The 19,967-nt window shown below is 34.3% G+C and overlaps 1 protein-coding gene across 8 annotated transcripts in view; it reads left to right on the top strand.

Moving 5' to 3' along the window:
- Nucleotides 1–19,967, top strand: part of FTO (FTO alpha-ketoglutarate dependent dioxygenase) — a 257,854-nt gene that overhangs the window by 54,998 nt on the left and 182,889 nt on the right. For 7 of the 8 annotated variants that reach the window (XR_012630603.1, XM_074882060.1, XM_074882056.1 and 4 more), the window contains 3 exons: nt 7,269–7,412; nt 16,687–16,766; nt 18,570–18,713. Coding sequence is in view for 7 of the 8 variants with exons in the window: in XM_074882060.1 (XP_074738161.1) it covers nt 7,269–7,412; nt 16,687–16,766; nt 18,570–18,713 (368 nt within the window). In the remaining variant the exon portion in view is untranslated. The remainder of the gene's footprint in view (nt 1–7,268; nt 7,413–16,686; nt 16,767–18,569; nt 18,714–19,967) is intronic. The other variant, XM_074882061.1, reaches the window with a different exon arrangement.

Below are 19,967 nucleotides of genomic sequence, written 5' to 3'. Positions count from 1 at the left end.
CATCAACCGGCTTAGCAAACTGAACAGAAGAGATTCCCTGACCAGTAGAAGTGTCATTTTATTCATGAACTTTTTCTGTCCTGTTTGCCAAAGACACTGGTATTTTCTGTCCAGTGATTATTTTTTTTCAGTAGTACTGTAGATAAATATGTTTTCATTAACATTTTAAGTTAAAGAAACGTAAACATGAACTTGAAGTAATAATACTCTTTGTGAGGATTTATTGTAATATGCTTTAACATTTTTTACTTTAACATAAAACTTGCTTGTGGAGGGGAAAAAATGAGTCTCTTTAAGTTCAGAGAGATACAAATTAACAAAAAAGAAAGCTGCTATGTTTATTCAGATTTGTCACTTGATTTTGTTTCTTCAAGTTCAGCAAGTTAGGTAAAAAATACGCTGTTTTAAAACCACTGCAAATTCTGTGGAAGATTTGATTGACAAGGGTAGAAAGAAAGATTTAATCTATTTAGACAAAAAATTATTTTGATATCTGTATGTACTTAATGTTTTTGCCACACACAAGATTTTTTCGTAAGTACACTTAAAAGTTCATATTTTTTCCTGAAGGATTTAAAAATAGACATGAAAACTTTAAAATGCTAAGAACTTTTCAGTGAATGAATCGATCATTCTATCATTTACATTTACAAAAAAATACAAAATTACTACTTCAAATTTTTTAATTTTTGCAGTGATTCCAAAAGGTTTTGGTCAAATTGAAATTTGATTATATATTTGGGGGATTTCTTGGCAGGAGGTGGTGATACTAAAACTTCACTGTAGCTGGAGATAATGTAGAAGATGGTTTTTTGGGAAGAAAATTATTTATGAAGTCAGACCTAAATCTGAACAAAATTGAATGCCACTTGATAGCTTTTGCGCATGGCTTAAGTTGATGTCGTGAACTTCAGAGGGAGTTTAAGGTGCCTGGCATGACTCCTGAGCATCACGAGGAAATGCCCAGTAGTACACCTTCATGTGAAAACAGTTCTCTCGCATCTGTCTGTGTTCAGGTTGTGGTTGTCGCTGTATATCCCTAAATGAAGCTGTATTTATAGTTGGCCTACTTACTAATAATTTGGAGGAGATGGAACCTGATTGTAGTTTGTGAATATGGCATTGTAATTTAAGTGACAGTAAATACCTGTGTATCTTGAAGTTTTCTACCCAGCACATCCAAGAGGAATAATTAGCCTATTTGATTTTAGAGAACTAAATAGATTGTCTTATGCACTTCTGATTTCCTGTTTATAGCTTTCAAATGCTGGTGTTTATAAATGTATCAGTGCTTATAGTGTTATTCATTCCAGTTCCATATCACTTTAATGTGTTGGTGGTTTCCACAGTTCACAAAGACTGTCAGTATTTACTATATCTCTCACCAAACTCTTCATAACTGTGAAGCATGAAGAGGTTCTACATCTTTTTAAAGACTATTATTAAGTCTTTGTAGAAGCATATCTTGAGTCCTCTTCCCATTTTTCATAAATATATTTGCTTTTTACGCCAGTATCTTTTATTACTTACTCCATTAATTCATTTAGTTCATTTACTAGTGAGTTAGCACTGAATTCTCACTGTAGTGTATAACAACTATTACAGAATCATTATAGAATACATAACAAAAAGAGTAGAGGTGCTCAGAATTTTTTTGATGGAACAATTTTTCCTTAGAATATGTCAATTAGATGGATTAGTAATTTTATGTGGGAAGTTCAAACATAAGTTATTTATAATCACAAATGTTGATTTTTGTTAAAACTAGCTTTTCTGCTAGGTCTTGCCTGTGCTTTTTGTCAGCTCTCTATTCCTCAGATTCTTACTGGTCTCTGTAGTACTGCACACACTGAGGATCTGTGGCAGCTCCGTGGCATGGGGAAGCTAGGGCTTCAGAGCTTCATGGCTAGTACCAATGTGTCCTGCCACAAATGCAGAATCCCCAGGTTTTCAGATTCTGAATAGCAGGAGATATAGGAGTCAAGCAATCTTACTGCATGCTGGCAGCTGTTTGTTAGACTGTTTAGACATGCATAACGCAGGTTACATGGTTTTCTTTTTAATTTAATTTGCATTTCTATATCATTATTTGTTTGGTACCTACTTATGTGATTAAATAGTATTAAGCCAGATAATACTGTAATTGAAACAACTTTATTTTCTTGTTCACTTGTTTGGTGTTTGATGCCACAATGAAAATTTAATGTTTGAAACTTTTGATCAGTATTAATGGGAGTAGAAGCAGTTTTTAATTTGCCAAAAAAGAAATTTGAGAGCTAACGTAAAGATATTGGAACAAGCCAATATTCTAATTAGTATCACTGTTCATTTTCTCGTTTCCAGTGTCAAACTGTTTCAAAGCAACTTCACATGAGGTACATTTCTAACAACAAAATAAGATAAGACATTTTGCTTAATGTTTAGCTGAATAATATTTGCTTTTATTTATGTTAAAATGAAATGCATTACGTTACACTAGATTAAAAGTATGTTATCAAGTGATAAGAATAGGCCGTCACAAAAATTTGGGAAATTTCCTTTTAATGTGTATACTGCATGAAAGTGCATGAGTGGCAGTCATGGTGCATATGCAAAACTGAATACCTTACAGAATGTGTGTTCAATTATACTGTCAATAACACTATTTGGAACTAATTTACTTTTCAGAATTTACCATGGAACAGGAATTCCAAATTTTGACCAATTTAGGATTTTTAATAACACAGTAGCTTACAAATATCCTAGCACATGAGAGCGTTAAGGTAAAAACTTGTTCAGGATTTTAATATGGTAAACTAATAACCCATTTTTATTTCCTGCTCTATTTATAAAGTAAACTGCAATCCAAATACTGGTGGAATAAGGGCATTTTCAAAAATTGGATTTTATCCATGAAAATTTCCTAATGAACAGCTTTCCCTCAGGTCTTTGTAAGTTTTGTAGGAAGTTTTACTGCTTAGCGGAGCACTAGTTGGTTCTAAAGATGTTCTTTGAAGTAGAGACTTGTTTCAGTTACCAACTTAGAGATGGAAAATAATGTAGTCACTGAAAGTGTCCACGTTTCTTTTACCTGGCTTTCCCACAAAAAATGTTTGAGGTTAGATAAGTAGTTTTCTCTGGAATTCTTTACAGTGTCTTGTTTGTCATCTTGCTGTAAGGCCTACTTGCTGTATAAATCTCTTTAAGTACTAAACAACTGGCTTAGTTCACTGACAAGGTGATGTTGAAAGGTTTAACAAATTTACAGTTAGTTGCAGTAATGACTGATCTTGAAGGAGCTTTTATTCTTGTTTCTTTTGTAAAATGCTGTTTGTATTCTTTCACACTGTGATGTTAGATGCATTATCCTAGCATTAACTCTAATGAAAGCTATTTAATTTTTACAGTAATTGCGAATAAAAATAATTGAGATTCACTACAGACGTATGTTTCCTCACTAGGTTAAAAAAAAATATATCCTGAAACTAAAAAAGTTGTTCAGCATTGAAGTCAATCTAGATTTGTAGTTGACCAATAATCCTCTTTATGTACTGCTTAATGGATAGAAGTCATGAAGTAGATGTTTGTACAGGATGAGAACAATTATATTAAATGGGTTTTAATGTCAATAATGTAGTAGAAATGTTGCTTGTTGGAGGAATAGAAATGGTATGTAGAAAAATATATATTATTTCTTAAGAAATGAATATGTGAGCAAAATGGTCACATCTGTAACTTGTAGGTTCTGACCAGTTGGAATTATATTCTGAGAGAATCACAAATTTGTAATGATCTGATTACTCTCATAATAATAGATTTGAATCCTTGTTTTCTAAACAGAAATCATCATTTGAATTAACTATTGTTGTGGGTTTTTTTTAACCATGCTCTGACTGATTTGATAAAGTCTCCTTCAAGCATGAAGTGATGGCAGAATATTCTTTGTTCTTATTTTAGTGCTTTTGTTCGTGATATATTTGGACACAGTATTCCAAATATGAATTGATAAGAACAGTGTTGGCAAATCTGGTTTTTGTTTTTGTGAATGTCAGTTGCAAGCAAAAGCTAAAATGTTAGTATAGTTTAATTAACCTCTTATGCTATAGCTTTTCAGTAATAAGATAGAAGAAATAACTCTGGGTGGATACTCATTCTTTCCCACCAGCTCCTGAAAAGCAAAGTATGCTCTGCTTTTTTCACTTCTTGCATATAACATATATAAATTGCTATGGAAGACTGTAATAATGTATATATTTCATTAATCGCTGAACATGTGCCCAAATTATTTTACATTCTGGAATAAATCAATCAAGCTATAAAAAATTATTTTTTCTGTATCTGTCTAACAATGATCCTTTGGATTTAATGACAAACTAGATGTTTACGGTCCTTATTGTTTTTAGCAATGTGTTGCCAGTGATTCTGTTTAAGAAATCATGTTTGATTTAAGATTACATTTAGGATGTAGTTTGGCATCACAATTTGACTTGAATAGAGAACATTTAGGTTTCAGAGTGTCAGAAAACTCTCAAACTCTTTTTGAAGATTTTTGGTGCCAAATAGCAAAGAAACCTTTCAAGGCTTCTTTTGCTTTCTGTGCTGTGGAACAATGACCAAACTAGATCCAGGAAAACAAGTTTCTTGTTGTTCTGAACCTAACCATGACCTAAACCTGATAAGATCAGGTCTTAGAGCTGCAACATCTCTGAAATTTGAGCTGACTAGTTAGAAGCATAATGTTGTGGCCAATTTTCTGCAGCTACATTCTCGCTTTCATGGTTTTACCTTAATTACAGGTTTGATGAGGTATTGTTGTTATGTTGTGGTACGCTTGTTACCTGGTTGCATCATTTCAGCAGGGATGCAAGCGTAAAGGTTTCTTGCAGGCCAAATTCTATAAATCTTTAATGAACAGAATTCAAATTTGCAGATAAATTTGATTATATTTCTGTTTAATACTGCTACATTTGACCAGTTCTATATAGTCTACTCCAAAATAAATACATGTTCTTAAGGTGCTGCATATGTGGAAGATCCACGTGATTTACTTTTGAATACCTATGGTTTAGATGCATCCAAGTGTTTTTACTTTGGGAACTGTAATTATATCAATGAATATACAGCATTCAGTCATACTTGAGGTGTGACATAAAGAATTTAAAAACAACTTCTTTTTATGTAAAAGTTTGTCAGTGCTACCTAGAGCACAAACGTGAAGGTGTCTTTTTTTTTTTTTTTTTTCCCTCTTGCTGTAACTTTCAGAATAGCTTGCATTTAAAAGCTAGTAGCAGCTTGCTTCCATTTGTTACCGAAATAACATGGTAGGAGCAATCAGTTTCAATTGCTGCTGATAATTATAAGGTGCGATAACTGTGAATATAGAGAAAAGGAGACTGTGAGCTACATTTGAACTCTGTACTTAAGCAATAAAAAATTTATCAAACTGCAAAAAATAAGTCATTTTAACGAGCACATTCCAAAGGTGCTGGATTTATGAGGAGACCCCAGGAAACTTTGATTGAAATTGCTGTCTCTGATTGTAGTTCTATATTTTATTGGTGCCATATTGTGAACAGTGCTGCTGCCAGAGTGAATGGGAAAGCAGCATAACAGAGAGAGTTAACCCAGAAAGGTTACCTCTCTTTATAATATCCATGATGTATTGCATTAAAAATGCCTTGAAAGCCATCCTATTTGCAGTTTTCAGAAAACATTTTTCTTAAATTAAATTACGATTTATCTGAACAGGGCAGAAAATATGAAAGCCCCTTGAAGACTTTAGTATTGATTTTTTTCTAAGTATTTGCTAGCTCTTGTTTTCTCATTTCTGTGCTCCTTGATAGAAAGGCCTAGAGCTCCTGAGCCAAAGCTTCAGCTGAATGAGAACTGCAACAGCAAAGGGAGGGAATACGGGAACCGAATTTACAGTCGGAGTTTTAACAAAGAACTTTAGATTGGCTTTTTAAAAGATTTTGGCTCTCTGCTTCCTGAATTTAAGCAATATTTAGTTGATGTAGAAAATTAAGACAATTTATTAATTACTAAAGGCTATTTCCAACTAAACAAACATTGCAGTAACCATGAAGGTAAATGACTTGAATATTTTGAAAGTGTGAGTTCAAGGTCACTTTTTATGTATACTTATTGTAATAAGAGTTATAAATCTTTATTTTAGTATTTTTATTCTAGAATTAAATGAAGACAAAAGTCAAAAAAAATATTATATGAAAACCCATTTGAAATGGACAGTGAAATGGACACACACAGTTACTAATTTATAAGCAATAATTAGGCATGCTACATAGTTGATGATTTCTAACCGTTCACTGCCATTCTGTGCCAACTGCTTATTAAAACTTCATCCTCCCTCTGTCAAAATGCTCTGTTACTTTAGCCATAAAACTGTTATACCGTAGCTCCCAAATACCTTGTTACAAATGCTGACTGTATCTTTCAGTTTGTACTGCAGTGAACTAAGCTTATGAAAATAGTTCTGAGGGATTAAGCTCTAAATACTATTTCTATGCAGTGGATTATTTTTTCCCCAAGCTCAACACATTCATGTTGCTTAATGATAAGAAAAATGTTGTGACAAATGCATTGAAGCTTCGTTGGCTCTTGCACATGTTATCTAAGCATGTTTGACTAATAATTTTGCGAAAAGAATGACAGATATGATTGCAAGATTCACTCAACTTTGTTGGTCTAGATTGTGTTTTGTGCCCATTATTTCACCTTACTTTGCCTCAGTTTATGATTTGGTGAAATTGCAAGTATGTAAGCAACCGAAATTGTTCATAAAATGTTTTGGCCATTTATGAGTTGAAATTCTTTTAGAAGGTATCTCTTTTTATATCAGTGTTGCTGCATTATTTTCTTTTTTTCTTCTATGCTTATAGTTTTATTAATGTAAAAAAAAAAAAAAAAAAGCAGATTAACTAAAACTCTTATTTCATGTACTTGAGGACTTCAGAAAAACTTGAGTCCATTACAAACTTTGCTTTGATTTTTTCTTTACTATGTAGTTAACATTAAGTTTTCATTTTAGTAAAGTTAGTTGCAAAAATTCTTGATCTCATATGGCTGGTTTGTTTTTTTTACCTATAACGTACTTTTGAATTTGGAGACGGTGATTATACCAAATGTTATAAGCCTATTAAGATTGTACCAATGTGGGATATCATTAAGTCTGTATTATTAGACCGGATATTGTATTTTATGGTTCTCACCTTGTCTGTCATCTTTGTGGTGTTGGTGTTTTTTTTTTTTTTTTCTCTCTCTCAATAAAGGTTCAGCCATGGAAGAAAGTAATGAACAAAAACTGAGAGGAAGAGACCCAGCTGTTTGGCACGTAGGCTTGAAGGTAGCATGGGACATAGAGACACCTGGATTAGCAATGCCACTTCACCAAGGAGACTTCTACTTGATGCTTGGTAATTTTCAAGGGCTAAGAAGGTGAACTTTCTGTTGAAAACAGAGCAAGTGACACTTATTTTAATATAAATTATCATACCTTCCTTTAAGTTAGGACTTTCCTTATTTAGAAAGATATGACATCTGACTAGAGTGTAAAATAAATTCCTCCTACCCTGCCCACTTCCAGTGTATTTTGGGGAACTTTTTTTTCCCTAATGATTCTTTCATTTCACAGCTAAGAAAGGAAGTATTCTTTTTGAGCCTTTTCTGTCTGTTGTGCAGTCAGAATTGCTAGTCCAAGTCAGGCTTCAGGCCATAAGCAGAATTTCCTCAGATCTTGTGAAAAGTTGAGCTGTATCCATCCCATCCTTGTATTTGTAGATGCTGATTCCTTTTTCTGTTCTTACTATTCTTACTGAGTAACTGTGAGCATCTGCATCTGCTATGTTCAACAAAAAAAAATTCCTGTTCTTGAGTTTGGCTTATAGACTGGCTACATATTATGTAAGTTGTCACTGTAGCAGTCTTAAAGTTTTCTGGCACCATGGTTCTTGAAGTTTCAAACATTATGCCAATTTGTGGATGTTTTACTGGTCACCGATTTTAGGCGTGACATTTCTCTCCTGCTAAACTTTTCCATGTGTATATTCAAACATACTGTTTTCTAGTAGTGTGATTATACTAAGATCATAAGGGACAGAGCTGTCATACTCCATGAGTGAGTCTCAATGTCTCAGGTGTAGAGGATTAAATGAAGAAAATTAAACTAAGTTTATTTATTTGAGCAGCTGAGCTCACACACTAAGGTTTTTCCATTGAAGAAAATGAAACAACTGTGGCTAAGGTGTGTTGACACAAAATCTGTTGCTTTCTCTTTTGGCTTGTGTTTCTCTTGGTTATCATTTTTGTTTAAACAAATTATTTATCACACAACTCAAAACATGAACAATGCTTCTGACATCATGTTTGCCTGTTTAGTGACTTGGCTTGACAGACATCATGAGTGAGAGCACTTGCAATGTTCCCTGTTTATGTGTTTGTAACTTGGAAGGTAGGCTCCGTGAAATGTCCCTAGAATGACCTGTCGTGCTGCCAACTTGTTGGGTTGAACAGTCTTTTCACTTTTACCTTTCACTTTTATCTTCCAACAAATATGGCAACAGTTTACTTACTACCAGTAATACCTTTGTGGGCAATCTTAAAAAACATATAGTATGTTATTAGTTACCTCATCAAATCCTGTGCACTGTCATCAATGAGGTATCTTGTGTAAAAGAACTGGACTGTCTCTGCTCTTAAGTATGTTCAGACATGAACAGATCAACTGTTAAGATGTGAGATCCTTTGGCACAGTGCTGTGGATGTGCCGCCCTTTCTGTATTTGTGAGGATATAGAGTAGCAGCCTGGAGGGAAATGGAGATACATATGAAAGTGAAGTTTAAGTGGCAGCTAAACATTCCTAGAAAGGGAATTATTAATCCATTTTCGAAGTTCAGGCATCAAGTAAACTTCTTATCTAATCCTTCCTGACTGGGAAGTTTGTGCATACACAGCTTTGCTGGGCAACAGATTCAGAAGGCAATTAATAAAATAAGGGATCTAGCTTCAGTATTTTTATTGCAAAATACTGTAGATTGTGGTTGACTGAGTTACCAGATCATAAGGACATTTTATTATTCCCCGATGGAATTTATATACAGTAACTGAAGTATTACCAGGGATGCTGTATGAAGGGTGGGTCAGAAAGTTAGTTTGTTTAACACATAACATCATGATCATGTTTAGATGGAAACAAAGGATATATTAAACATTCTTTTGAAGATGATGTGTAAATCACTTTCTTATTAATACTTTGTGGAGAGCTACAGATTTGAGCTCTGTAGGCCAGGTGTTTGATAATCTCTTCTGTATTTCCATAGCCTCTCTATTTTTTTACCCTCAATTACTTAAAAAAAATTACTATTTTATACAGTCTGAGAGAGTATTCTCAAGCTGGCCCTTTTATTAGGTTTCTATGTACAGTAGAACTGCTTTTATCATTTTTGCTTGAAGTGAAAGACAATCTAAGTGGACATACACAGTTTTAGTGTACTTTTTACTGTTCAAATTTTTTTGAACAGACTTCTAAGAGGAGGCATTTTGAGGATGCCATCTAAACGATAAAATACGAAAGCTCTGTATAAAATGTAACCTGACAATAGATTCATTTATCTTGTGCATTTATACATCATACATTCCAGAACCTCATTTCAGTAAGCAGAGTCTTCTTGCTGCCATTATTTTAAAAGCAGTGGCAGCAGTATGCAAGGTATCTAGAAAATAAAACATTACGGTAAGAGTACTGCAGCTAGTAGCAGCTGTTGATGTACAGGGTCAGATTGGTAGGACTGTGTACTTTTTCTGACTACCATCGACTCATCCAACTCTAGCAAAAAACTCAGCAGCTCTGTAGGTCTGTTCTTCTACTTACTGAAATGGTACAGTGCTAACTGCTTTATATGAATTTTGTAAAATACTGAAATGTCAACTTCAGTGTGTTCCTTACAGTTAAAAAGTCAGGTCATATCAACTCCTGTACCTGTAATACCCCAACTATTTCGTAATACTGTACATGCAAATCTTAGATAAGAAAATGTGGTAACTTGATATTTCTAATAGTAATGTGCAATTACAGTAACTTGTAAATCTCGATCAATGGGTATATCAAATGAAACAAAAAGATTGGGGGTGTGTTAGCATTTCTAGTAGACATTTAGTAACGTTTATGTTCCTCTTTTCGTTGGCTCTATAAAATGTTTTTTGTTATTCTGGGTAGAATTTTAGTAAAATGCAGTCTTAAAACATAAATTTACACCTGCATTCTCAACAGTCCTCTTCAGATGAAATCATAAGCCATAATTTAAATGTATGTTAGTACTAAACATGAGGTGATCAAATCCATTCTTCAAGTAAGCTATTAAAATAATATAAATATATGCTTTTTAAACAAAACAAAACAAAATCCAGAATTACTTTCAGTAAGACAGATTTTTGGTTTTTATTTGGTAAAGCTTACTTTTCCTAATATGAAGAAAAAATATCTGGTGAATGACTGCAAACCTGCCACCTAAAAACTCAAATCTGAACTTTATATCACTCATGAAACGGAAACACTTTAGCTCAATTTAGAATAATATATTGGTCTGCAGAGGAAGTGCATACTGAACCCTGCTGTCTCAAGTACACAGTCAAGGGGTGTCTAATATGAAACGTGTTGGGTGCATGCAATAAATCCAAAACGCGTGGAGGTGAGCAAAGGGCCCCATCTGCTCTGTCCTAGAGCATGCTTAACTAGGGTTGTCATGGTCTTGCTATTAAATTGGAATCTTTCCCCTAATCTTTGAGTTAGACACGACCAGATTTGCAAGCAGATTTACAATTTTCACTAATTTTCCTACCATGACTTCAAAACATACTTAACAAAAATACATTCTGGACTTTTTCAAAGGGAGATTTACTTTTCTGCAGCTGTTTCCCATAGATCAAGCTCTTGCTTGAAGGTTAGGGTTTTAAAACAGCATGAAGATGAACTTGGAATCCTATACCACTCCCCACTCCCAGCAAATTATAGTTCAAGAAGCATCAAAAAATTATTTTTATAACCAACCAGAAGTAGGGTACACACATTGCGGAGGCTGGCTTGTGGTTAAAGATAAGTATTTAATGGAAACACTTCCACATGTATATAGTGGCTCATTAAACTATTTCTAGATATTTAATCTGCTTCTATTTCCACAAACTAACTTGAACCCTCTTTGCTCTCTAGCATCTTGAACGTGTTGGAGTTTTTTAACCTTTTTATTTTTTTTTCCTTGAGTGCACATTTAATCCAAATGCTATACTCCTTGATTATTAAGACTTCGAACCCCAGAAACATATTTGTCGTTACTAAACTTTGATCATGAAGTTTGGCGAATTCCAAACGTAATTATTTTTTTTTTTCGTTCAGCCTTTTAATTCATTCTGTGTTTTGTTTGTGCACACTTTTCTTGTTTAAAAACTAAAAATATTTCTTAATTAGGGACAGATCATCCCTCTAGTTTTCTGTTATGGAAGTATTATTCCACTGACCCATAATTTCTTGGAGAAGGAGACATACCTTCCTGGTGCTTTTTGTTGACATACCTACAGTAAAATTAATTTGGTAAGGTTTTCTCCTGTTGAAGCATTGTGTGCAGTTAGATGCAAGTAGAATTGGAAATGGTGGGAAAGCTTTTGAAAATTGAAAACTGTAATATGGTTAAAAAGAAGATTATTTGTTTATGGCAGTTAAGAAAACTAATAGCACAAGTGCATTTCAGTTTTGTTTGTAGATATTTTGGTGTTTAGAATATCAAAGCTTTTGCCAGTGCTTTAAACCCCAGCGTACCTTTTATCTGCATCATGAAATAGATGACAAAAAGGCAACTGTCTAAAAAGTTCAGGAAGAAGACATGAAAGAAGATAGAAAAGACAATATAAACACCTATTGTTAATTCTGAGAGCATCCATTGTGGTTTATGTTTTCCTGGGAAGTACTTTACCTAGAAGTGATAAGTTTTGGGCCTTTAGTCCCTGCTCCTTTGGCTAAGAATTAATTTCCTTTCTTTCTACCTTGTATTGTTTATGTCTTAATGGTCTGCAGTGACATGGGTATACAGTCATTGTTTCTCTCTGAGTGCTTTGGCTCCTCACCTCACTGGTGCTCTAATAATTAAGTATACATACGTTAGTTAAGCATATATATATACACATATCCATTATTCCATTCTTTTGACAAAGGCTATACAAGCACACGGCTTTCAGTGTTTCTGCTAGTGGTGCCCAGGTAATTCAGTTGTGTAGAAGAAAGCATACAGTGAGATGTGAACAGGAACTGAGAAGAACTACACCCGAGAGAACAGAGAGGAACTGTCAGTAGTTTCAAGCAGTGGAGAGAGCTGTGCTGAGATTATATGCTGCAAGGGATGTATCTGAGAAAAGAACAGGATGGCAGAAGTCTGTAGAGGGGAGAGACAGAAAGATCTATGACATAAACTTGATCCCGCAATTTAAAATAGAATATGCAACATCCAAATTCCAAAATGTATCTGCTGTAGATAGCAGGAAAATTGCTGAGAAGCTTGTCTGATAAGGGGATCCACATAGAGAATAATAGTCTGTGTCTGGTAGTGGAAGGGTGCTCAGGTGTTAAAACAATAGCATTAGTCTTAGGAGCTGTAAACCTGCTTCCCTCACAGAATTTCCATGCAAACTTTGGCAAGTCCCTTAACCTCTCCTTACCCTTAGGTTTTTCTGTGTCAGTTACCAACTTTACAGAGGCCTTACATGGATAAATGTATTAAAGCACCAAGTATCTTAGATGGTTTTCTGGTTTTTGGTTTTTCCTGCAGGTGTGAGGAATAGGGATCTATATTAAATAAACCCTCCATTTTGTAACTATGTTTTACACAAGGTGTGTTATCTGAAGTTTCTGTAGCTGGAAATTCTGTCTGAAATAATTGTAAGCATTTGCAGCTAATCAGATCATCTGCTAAACATTCTTATGACTTCTTAGTACTTCATCTGTAAAGTCAAAACCTGACCTCCAAATCATTTAAACAGACTTCAAGTTGATAACTTTGCTTTCCAAGGTGGCTTGGGCCACCTGTACACAATCATACATGTGATTAATTTCTTTTAATAAATCTTGTCTCAGCTATAGTAGCCCTATAATGGGATCTGGCCTTAAGGTGGCAGATGATTCATTGGGAAGTGGCAGGCAGAAGGTAGTAGGAATAAAAAAATAAAACAATCCGTTAAAAAGAATACAGATTTTGCCATATACATGTATGCAGGAAATAGTATCTTTGTTTCTTAGGTGCTCCACCTCAGACAGAAAAATGAAGTTATTTTTTCCAGCATTCAAACACCACGTGTCTGTTACCCACCAAGGTGTGTTCCTTTGAATGCAAACAAGCCCTTTGCAATATTGTCAGTAGTTTGGGCAAACTGATTTACTCATTATACTGCCTGAAGTGCAAGTAATCATCCGCACTTTCACAGTGACTGGTGGCACAATGGTATCCTGTTAATACAGGTAAATATGAACAACTTTAATGTCTGTCATTAGGCTTTGATTGAGAAAATTCTCTTTGGTCAGGATAGCGCTCTGACATGTATTGGATTTCATTAGCTTTTCTTCATTGTTTTCTAGAATTACTATTTTAAATTTGGAAAATCTGTAGTGTTTTCAAATCTGTAAACAAGCAAAAGGCTGGATCAGTCTTGTGAATAATAGTCTGTGCAAGTGACAGCATTTTTCATAGACATGGGAAAGCTCTGGGAGAGGAACAGTCATGTAAGCAGAAAATTGTAGTCCAATTCTCAAAACTTCTTACCTAGCAGTTAGTTAATTGGCATATGCATCTCGTAAGCATCCATATGGAAGGCAAGACTTTTAAGAAAGTGATGGGATTGTGTGACAGTTCTTGAAACTGCACTAAATACATTGCTAAGTTGGTGTTAATGGTGATTTAAAATAAAAAAGTCACTTCTTGTGCATTATACAGTTCACATAAGTTTTGTGGCGCTTTGTTTTTGTGATAGATATTGAAATGAGATGTGTGTGCCATGGTTGTCCTGAATTTGTGGCAAGTTAAGGGTCCACTGTTTCCTGGCAGAAAAGATGCCATGTTGGCTCTTACCTCATCACAAATTCAGGAGAACTGTCTGATAAATAGCTTGCCTGCATGCAGTTTTCCAAAACAGGACTGATATGTATATTCCTACTTTTATATGCATATATTTTATGTGATGTGTAATACTGGAGAGGCTGTGTTTTTGGTTTTCCAAACCTCATCGATCAGTGTTTAGTCATGTAAAACTGATGTTAACTCCATATGTATTGTATTTTACCTAAAACCATGAGAGCGCTGTGGCAGTTCTGACATGGGTGTCCAAGGAAGGTAACAGTTTTGGTTTGGCTCTAAAACCAAAATACTTATCTAGATGTAGTGTTTTGTATCTGAATAAAAGCTTTTCCTGCCAAATGGACAATGGCCAATTTAACAAAGAGTGCTTTTTCTTTTCAATTAATATATTTTTAGAAGAAAAAGTAAATCAAATCTTTACTGTAGTCTTTTAAGACCTAGAATGTATTTTTCAAATATTCTTTGAGACATGCAATCCATGAAGCTTCAACTATTTTTGTACAATTACAGTTTTAGATGAATTATAAACTCTTAAATTAAAATTACAGGCTTCTTTCTAAGAGTCATGAAGGATTAGAGACAGTTGGAAGCAATTTCAAGGGGGAGTTCTACAATGAAGGATTTGCCAAGAGTTTGAGTAAAGGTGCAAATCAAAATGTAATACTTTTAATGCTGTGTTTGCTACATAAAACACATCACACTGAATGGGCACTGAATGGGGTCATGGAAGTGTTTATGTTTGTTTTCTGTGACAATTCTTCTTGAAAATGATTGTGATATTTAAATATTGCAGTGTCCAGAGGTGATCATGTTCTGTGGCCCTTGCAAGACTTGACTCTATGCAATTTAACCCTCATATATTTATGTAGGAAGTTGCATTTTCCTGTGGTTTTTTGCTTGTTTTGGAGCATTTTTTTTTTTCAAGCTTTTCAACTTCACCTATCTGCAAACTTCATACAAATAGAAAATAAGCTTACCTCCCATCTAAACTTTCTCATGGGGAATTCAATCCTCTTTCATTACACTTGTCTGCCAGTTTCTTAAATAAATTGTTTTTCTGATTTTTATTTTTATTTTTTTTCAAGTTTGTGGTGCTGTCTTCTGTCTTGGCTATGAACTTCGTAAATAGTTGCTTATAAAATTCCTAAAAAGACAACACTGTTCTTACAACTAGGATAAATTCAGTCATTTTTCTGAATTCTTATTCATTAGACTCCTCTCAGTTTTGAAGTTTCAGGCTTTTTGCAAGGTAAAGTAAATGTTTTAGAGCATATCTTTTCTCAGTAATAAAGAAAATACCATTAAACCTCACACACTGTGTTCTTTTCTGATGGCCTGTTATTTTGGTTAGAAGGGCATTTTCAAAAATTAGTAGGAATTTGGGATATCAGGTTTCAGGTATGCAATTACTGATCTCTCAAAGAGAAATTATATTTATGTGGTGGAAGGATGAAGCTTTATAATGTCTCACCATGCTGTATTAAGATGACTGAAGCTAAATTCCCTGATAGAACAGATATTGTTGAAAATACAGACTCCAACTAGCATCCCGTAGGTCTCTATTCCTGGTCTCTTCTAATTTTGTCTGTGATGCTTTTTTGCTTGGTAACACTTCAGATCACTTAGTTTTGTATGCTTTTTTTTTAGACTCTTTCTACTAACTTACAAAACTATAACCCAGGAGAGATTTCACAGAAATTTTTGATAGATTTTGTCACGATTTTCCTGAATGTCTTGTTAAGGTTGAGAGGGCAGCATAATTTTAACACCATGTTTGAACTGAAAGTGCTTCATGAATGGTTCTCAGCGTAACAGGGAGTGTTGCTACTAGATTTAGTCTGAACTTTTCTAGAGGAATATGTTTTCTCTAAAAAACGCTAATTTGTCAGAATTCAAGAATTCTTCAGTTATGATAATTTTGACGAAACTCTGATGGCAAGCAAATAGGTTCCATCTACAGGGTTTGTGGGGCTGTTTTGTTTGCCAGTCTGTGAACTCAAGTCCATGACAGCCCTCTGGCAAGCTACAAGAAAGTCACAAATGAAATGCTTTGGAGACAGGTATTTGAACAGGTTGTGCTTTCTGAGTTCCCAGTTTCTTGGCTCTGAGCTGAAGGGAGAACTTCAGATAAGTTTCAGATAAAAAGATGAAATAGTATGTCTTTGTCTTTTTTTTTCTCTTTCTTTGTTTCTTTTTTTTGAGAAATGTCAGCATTGTTCAGTGATTTTTGAGAAAAGAGATTGTAATTTCTGAGTAGTGTGTTGTTTATAGTGATCCTCAACTTTGAAAGAATTAATTTGCTTAGTTGAACTTTTCCCATAAGAGGTGGGAAAATGCTACTTCTAAACCCTATAAACAGGGAGAAAACTAATATGAAGAGGTCATTGTAAGACTAGGACAGCAAATAGTTATCATGCTCTGCTAAATATTAGAGCTCTATGAAGATAGCACTATCTGACTGAATTCTTTATTTTTTCTCTTTAAATGCTTAATATAGTGTCTTTAATTCATATTCAGCCATAGTAAGTTTTATTAAGTATAGTTTTTCCCTGTGCTTAAGGTTTTCTAATCTGTCCCTAGATGATCTCAATATGACACATCAGCACTGTGTTCTGGCTGGTTTTTCACCTCGATTCAGCTCAACTCACAGAGTGGCAGATGTAAGTATCAAAAACGGTTTGCTGTTTGGTCATTTGTAAAACTAATATTCTGCTACCGTGTACATCACGTTGTCTTATCCAGAACTGTGATTCACAGTTATGACTCAAACTGTTTTCTTGAACAACTGCTATTTGTTTATTTTTGGATTGAGGTACACTTGTTTCTGTAATGGTAGCTTGCCTAAATTCACAGTTAAGCATATAAGATATGAATTAAGAGTGTGCTTCACCACACCTCATGGATTACTGATAAAATGTGGAAACAACTGTATTTTTACATGAAATGTTTTAAAACTTTTTTGTTGTGTTCACATCCTGGTCCTAGTTGAAAGGCAATATTCATGATGAGAGAGAAATACTCAAAACATATCAGCAATGTCCACTGGAAAAAATGGCCTTTAGGAGGTGAGAACAACGAAGAACAGTCATGAGTATGCTTTAAATTGGATCCTTTGGTGCATCTGAGGATTGAAGAAGCAGAAAAGTGACACAGAGAGTCCCCTTGTCTCAGCCATTCTGAGATAACAAGGCTACAGCCTGTTATTCTCTACTGCAAAGACACCTTTTTTTTTTTTTCCCCACACTAGACCTCTCCTCCCTATTCCTTTCCATGGTGATATCAGCAGTTTTGTTTATGTAGTATTCTAATAGGAAAGCATACAGAAAAATAAAAAGACTGTATTGTAAAAAAATATTTAAAAAAATTACAATTACCACTTTCTTCTTTCAGCAAGGCAAAATATACTGCTATTGGAGCAAGAGAGATACATGTATCCATATACTTTTTTCCCCATTACTCTTCCTAATTTGTGCAGGAATGGAAATGAAGCAATAGCACCAAACATGGATATATAAACATAAACTTGTAATATAAAAAATTACTTTTGTTTCCCAAACAAATATACACTCTGCTTGTTTGAATTGGGCTTTGACATTAAGTTAAATACTTTGTACATCTTAAAACAAATAATTCCATATTTTTCATCTCTCATTTTAAGAGTGCTCTGACCTGCTGCTCCTGTCTCTGTGTTACTTTTGCAGGAAAATGCACACTTAATTTCACAGTATGAAAAGCTTCTCTATTAAGTGATTATTCTTTGGGTTTTTTTTAAACTGTTGTGACTTCAAGTTGTATAGTATGGATTTTTTTTTTTTTTTTTAACAAAGAATATGAGACCCATGAGGTCCTTATTCAAGATAATTCCTGGAAACTTAACTGAAGGTACAGATATTTAATTGAAAATAATTAAAAGATGTAGATGTCTTCTTTGTTTTGTTTCAAAAGGATTTTTACAAATTTCCTTCTATAGATTTCCCTTCCTTTGGAGGAAACGTAATGAAAACAAAACAAAAGGAGCAGAAGTGCAAAATTGTTCTGTTCATATTCTCTATACCTCGTAAGCGAACAGGTCTCAGACTGGATATGGAACTCCATTTTAGTGTTACTAGGAACCCATACAACTGGGCAAATACAACTGATTCTGAAATACTGTCAAAAACTGACCATGTTTTTGTATGCAGTATTTGTAAAATCAGTTTTAAAAGAATTCTTTGCTTTCTCCTTTCAATCTATGCTGTACTGGTTGGGTAGATGTTTGATGGACTAGACTTCTGCATAATTTATATCAGTAACTATAGATAATCCAGGAGGCTCTTGTTTATAAAATCATGAAATAAAATTACAGAAATACATCCCTTCTGCTCCTTCACTTTGATTATTTCAGAAGTAAATAGTTCAGTATATTTTAGAAATACATACGTTCTGAAGTGGCTATATATAAATTTTTTATTGTATCTTTATAGTCTTCAAGAGGAACATTGGAATACATATTTGGACAATGTGAACTGGCACTCCAGAATTTACAGACTGATTCTGATTCAATGGCTTTATCTTTGAAATCACTGGAAACTGCAGTTGTAAAGCAAGTAGAAGAAATACATAATGAGGTGAGATGATCTGCACTGAAAATACTTCAGCCAGGTTCTGAGAGGTGAAGTCTGCTCATGGAGTCAGTGGCAATTAAGTGTGTTCAGCTGCTCACAGGGCATTGCTCTGTATAAGTTTGAAGTGTGTTTTTTATGACTTTTACTTGGCTACAGTAATTGGGATTAACTTGGATTGGTTCTTTCACTTGCATGAAGTTTTCATTTTTCCTTCTTAAGATCCCTCTGCTGGTAGAATGTAAGAGCAGTTTCAGAAAGATTACATGAAATCTGATAGTGTGGTGGACAAACCAAACTAGTGCTTCTCTAACAAAAAGGGAGAGAGAAAAAAATTAGAGGGAAAGAGCAGGTAAAATTTTTCAGTTGTTCATCAGGTGTTGAACCAGGTTTTTACAGAATGCCAGGTGTGACACTGTTGTTTGTGCTTTAAAGCATATTCTGAAGAAAGTACAGTGGAAATATTTGTGAGGGACATAGTTAAGGAGGTCATTCTGTGCTACAAAATATGCAAGTGTAACAATGCACTTGCACAGGATTCCACTGAAACTGGCAGTGCTTTCTTGCTTGAAGTACCGATCTGGAGTCTTAACAAACACACTGATTTGACAAATGAACTGAAAATATCAGACAGTGTTTTGGAAACTGCAGAAACGGGTAATTTTTCCTGTGGTATAAAAGTAGGCAGTGTCACAAAAAATGTAATTTGACTTCTTTTCTGTTAACGGATAGAGTCAGGAGTGTGACACAATGGACTGGGTCTTCTTACAAAGGTAGTGTTTCTGAAGATGGTAAATTTAGTACTTTTTTTTCTTTCTTTTTTTTAAAGTTACAGAAAATGAAGTCAAGACTATGTATTAGGAGTTTAAAAAGATTGTTTAGCTGCTCTGGAAAGCTGTCCTTCTACCTGAAACAAAGCTTTCAGCTCTTCCTAACTGTAAAACACTGATGATCATTTCTCTTTAAAAACAGCTATAGCATCCAGTTAATACAAACTTCTGAACCACTTTTTGCTTAAATGCTAGTGTTTTTTCACAGTACTCCTATATTCAGACGTTTTGAAGGAGCTGTGCTATATTTCTGCTAACACATGATCACTATTAGAAGCTGTATAGTACATAGGTAATTTTCACTCAAATTAGAATTTGTGTTAACTGTTTATAAATTGCTATCTGCTGAGAAATATAATGTGTATTTTTACTGAAACCTTCATAGAACACATTTTTATCTATTGTGTTCACAGTTGAGCATAGTGATGGC

The sequence above is a fragment of the Strix uralensis genome, chromosome 12 (genome assembly GCF_047716275.1).
Source record: "Strix uralensis isolate ZFMK-TIS-50842 chromosome 12, bStrUra1, whole genome shotgun sequence".
Lineage (NCBI taxonomy): Eukaryota > Metazoa > Chordata > Aves > Strigiformes > Strigidae > Strix > Strix uralensis.
The sequence above is the reverse complement of the archived record's forward strand: the minus strand, read 5'-3'. Positions and strand labels throughout refer to the sequence as shown.